Here is a 3349-nt window from a genome sequence, read left to right as displayed (position 1 = left end):
CTCTACATAATTCTGCATCTATTGATTTCTCGTAATAAGCACCAAGTCGTTAAGTCAGAAACGACTCTTATTCACACTTTCTCCGGAGACCGGCTCGCAGTCTTGGGCACTTCTTTGAATTTCGTGTTCTGAAGTAAGGTACGTTTTCTTTTTTAGTTTATTTTCCATTCAAATATTTTACTTAAAAATAGTATTATTTCATTTAACTCACATGCATAAAATCTGATAGTGTTTATATTGTATTTTGCATATATTTATTGGTAATGTATGTATATTTTGGGGAAGCTTTAATTTCATATTGATCTATAACATTTTTGTAGCAATGTAAAGAAGAGCTTTGAATGTCAAAACAAATTGACAAACTCCATAAATACAAGCAATCGGGATGCTGTTAGCCGCATACATGTACATCAATTTTCTATTGTTTTGCTGTATGAACAAAGTCGCGATGGCCCTTGAAACAGAGAAAACGTCATTGCGGGACAATATATTGGAAAAAATATATGTGACGGAATCCAGCGATTTGCATTCCATGATACTAAATACTTCGGCCAGGAAATATGAAACTCTGCGTGCGAGGAAAATATTTGATGCGTACATGCCCTCATACTGTACTTTGGACACACCTGAACGTTTGCCGCATCCCATTTCGGAGGCAAATGGCCTCGTCCTAATGGTCTCTTGTGACGTTGACGGATCCCATATCTGGTCTTTAGAGTTATTTCGGGCTATGGTCAATGACATGTTGAAGCTTACAGAAATAGATGTTGGACTCTCCCTGTCGTGCAGAGGAAATGGTACTGTCAACTTGCCATGGCCTATGAGAGCCAACAATTTGCGATATTTGGAAGTACAGGCTTGCTACATTGTGGACCATTACACAGAAGCGTACGAATATAAAATTGATGAGCTGCCAGACACGATTGAATCATTTCGAATGAAAGACTGTGTCATTATTAATGACATAAGCTATTTTGAATATCAATTAAAATCTAATGCTTTTCTTTTAACACGCGCATCTATATGCGGACCAGAAAATGCAAAACTCTTTGCGTATGTTAACATCACGGCCACGTTTTATGGATCGAAGTCCCTGGCTCTGAAGGAATTCCGTAATTTAGGAAAATTGTATACCAAGAACATTACAATTATGGCTGCTAACACTGTCAGCTGTCAATACAGGAACTTAGTGGTGTTCGATCAGAGTCAGACAAAAAACCACGGATCTACTTACTTCCAAGACCTGATTGGTCATTCTTACCCAGTCCTTAAGGTTCTGAACTTTTCAAATACCGAGCTCTATAACATTCCTCCAAGTCTTCGTCACTGGCGTTTAAATTTCCCAAAGTTGAAAGTCTTAGATTTAAGCAACAACCACATAAGTGATTTAATAATTTTCATCGACCATGATCCTGATAGCTCCGACAAGGGCGTCATAAATTTACAGTATAACAACTTGACAAGCGTATCAGATAATCAGCTAAAAAATTTCTTCGAAAAACACAGTTCCTTTTACATCGATGTGCAAAACAATCCTTTCTCGTGCGGATGTGAAATGCGTGATGTTAAACATTTCATTTTGAATAATACGAAAACTAAGCCAAGAAACTCTTCTGAATATTCTTATTTACGAGGATTAAAGTGTCAGAATCCTAAATCCGTGGCAGGGCGGGAACTGATAACGCTGTCAGATGCCGATATAGGGTGTGGAAGTGAAATTCAAGTGTTACAGAGTGGCCCTATTATCATACTGTGTGTTCTAGTCTTTGTCCTTTTTGTATGCCTTGTCGTCATTATTCGATATAGAGTTGAAATAAAGATATTAGCTTTTACGCGATTTAACATTGTGTTTCCTTGCCAGCAGCAGGATAACTTGGACAACAAGAAATTTGACGCTTTTGTTGCCTACAGCCAACAGGATTCCGACTGGGTTCTGAAGAACCTGGTTTGGCAGCTAGAGACCAAGCTACAGAATCATGATCAAAGGTTCCATCTCTGTCTGCATCAGAGGGATTTTACGGTAGGCGCTCCAATAGCTGAGAACATTATAAATAGTATCGAACGTAGTCGACATACAATTCTTGTTATCTCCTCCAACTTTGTCAGAAGTGAATGGTGTTTGATGGAATTTAGAACAGCTTTCCATCAGAGTCTGATCGAAAAAAGACGACACATGATAATCATTGTGATGGGAGACTTGCCCCACGGGGAGTTGGACACTGACATTAAGAGGTGTCTTAAGACGCTGACGTATTTAGAAACCCATGACAGGTTATTCTGGGACAAACTTGTGTATGCGTTATCTGATAAACAAAGACTGCGGCGCCGCGGCAGAAATCATTCTAGACTGGCCTTGTCTCATCAGTCTCATTATCTGTCCTCTCCAAAATATTGAATTGAACTTTTATAAGAAAAGACATTTGTTCGAGGAATGTATTCAAATATTTTAATCATGTTTAAAATGTTCATTTAATTTCTATTCGAATGACACATATTTCTGTTCTTTTTCTCAGTTATTGACTGTAATTGATATTCATATAATTTTTGTAATAAAAGTAATTTCAGATCACCTGCATATTTCTGTTGGTTTTTTCCCTATAATTATAAAAATCACCGACTGAAATCTTTGAACATTTTTAATCAATTCGAAAAATACCTCTTTGTTGGTTCAAGTCGGGATTACATAGTTTACCCAGTTCCATTATTACTTTGTGTATATTGAAAATACCCTACGGAAGAAAACTTGAACAATGAATTAAGTATACAGAATTATTTAATGATGGCTTTTAAGAAGTCCGTTATATCTTTTTTATCTCATGAATATTAAAATCATTTTATCTTAGAAACCACGTGATCAGCAGTTCTTTGACGTGGTGGACCTTGTAGAGTACTCTATTTAGTATCTTTTAAATCGATATTATTTGTTGCGTTTCCACAGAGGTCTGAACTACAAGCTTTGAAGGATTTGCTTTCCATAATAGACAAAAAATTTCAAGTGCACATTCGAGAGAAAATTATTTTGAGTCCATTCTTTATAGTTGGATCACAAACGTAATAAACTTGATGATCAAGGTGACAAAGGTTTAGTAAATAAAAAAGTGTCGATGGCAAATTGAATTCTTCAATGTGAAAATAGTAACAATCGGGATTCTCGTGGTTTTTTTTCGATTAAGTTTATAAACGATTAAATAATAAACAAGAGCAAAATGACATCTTCATAACGAACAGTGTGCAAAATCAAAAGTCCAAATGAAAAACACAAAACAGGAGCAGAGCGGACCTCTCAAAAATTAGATGTAGGATCATGTGCCCTGGAGGAGTGAGCATCCTCTGCCCTGTGCTCTTTGTC

At 36.6% G+C, this 3349-nt stretch overlaps 1 protein-coding gene across 1 annotated transcript; it reads left to right on the top strand.

The window, feature by feature from the left end:
* Positions 1-45: 45 nt before the first annotated feature.
* LOC128189517 (toll-like receptor 4) lies at positions 46-2560 on the top strand. The gene is made up of 2 exons (XM_052861161.1): positions 46-138; positions 321-2560. Exon 2 carries the CDS (start codon positions 386-388, stop codon positions 2393-2395), a length of 2010 nt encoding a protein of 669 aa, XP_052717121.1. The 5' UTR covers positions 46-138; positions 321-385; the 3' UTR covers positions 2396-2560.
* The last annotated feature ends 789 nt before the right edge of the window (positions 2561-3349 follow it).

The sequence above is a fragment of the Crassostrea angulata genome, chromosome 6 (assembly GCF_025612915.1).
Source record: "Crassostrea angulata isolate pt1a10 chromosome 6, ASM2561291v2, whole genome shotgun sequence".
Taxonomy (NCBI): Eukaryota; Metazoa; Mollusca; class Bivalvia; order Ostreida; family Ostreidae; genus Magallana; species Magallana angulata.
Note: the sequence above shows the minus strand (reverse complement) of the source record. Positions and strands in the feature narration are given on the sequence as shown.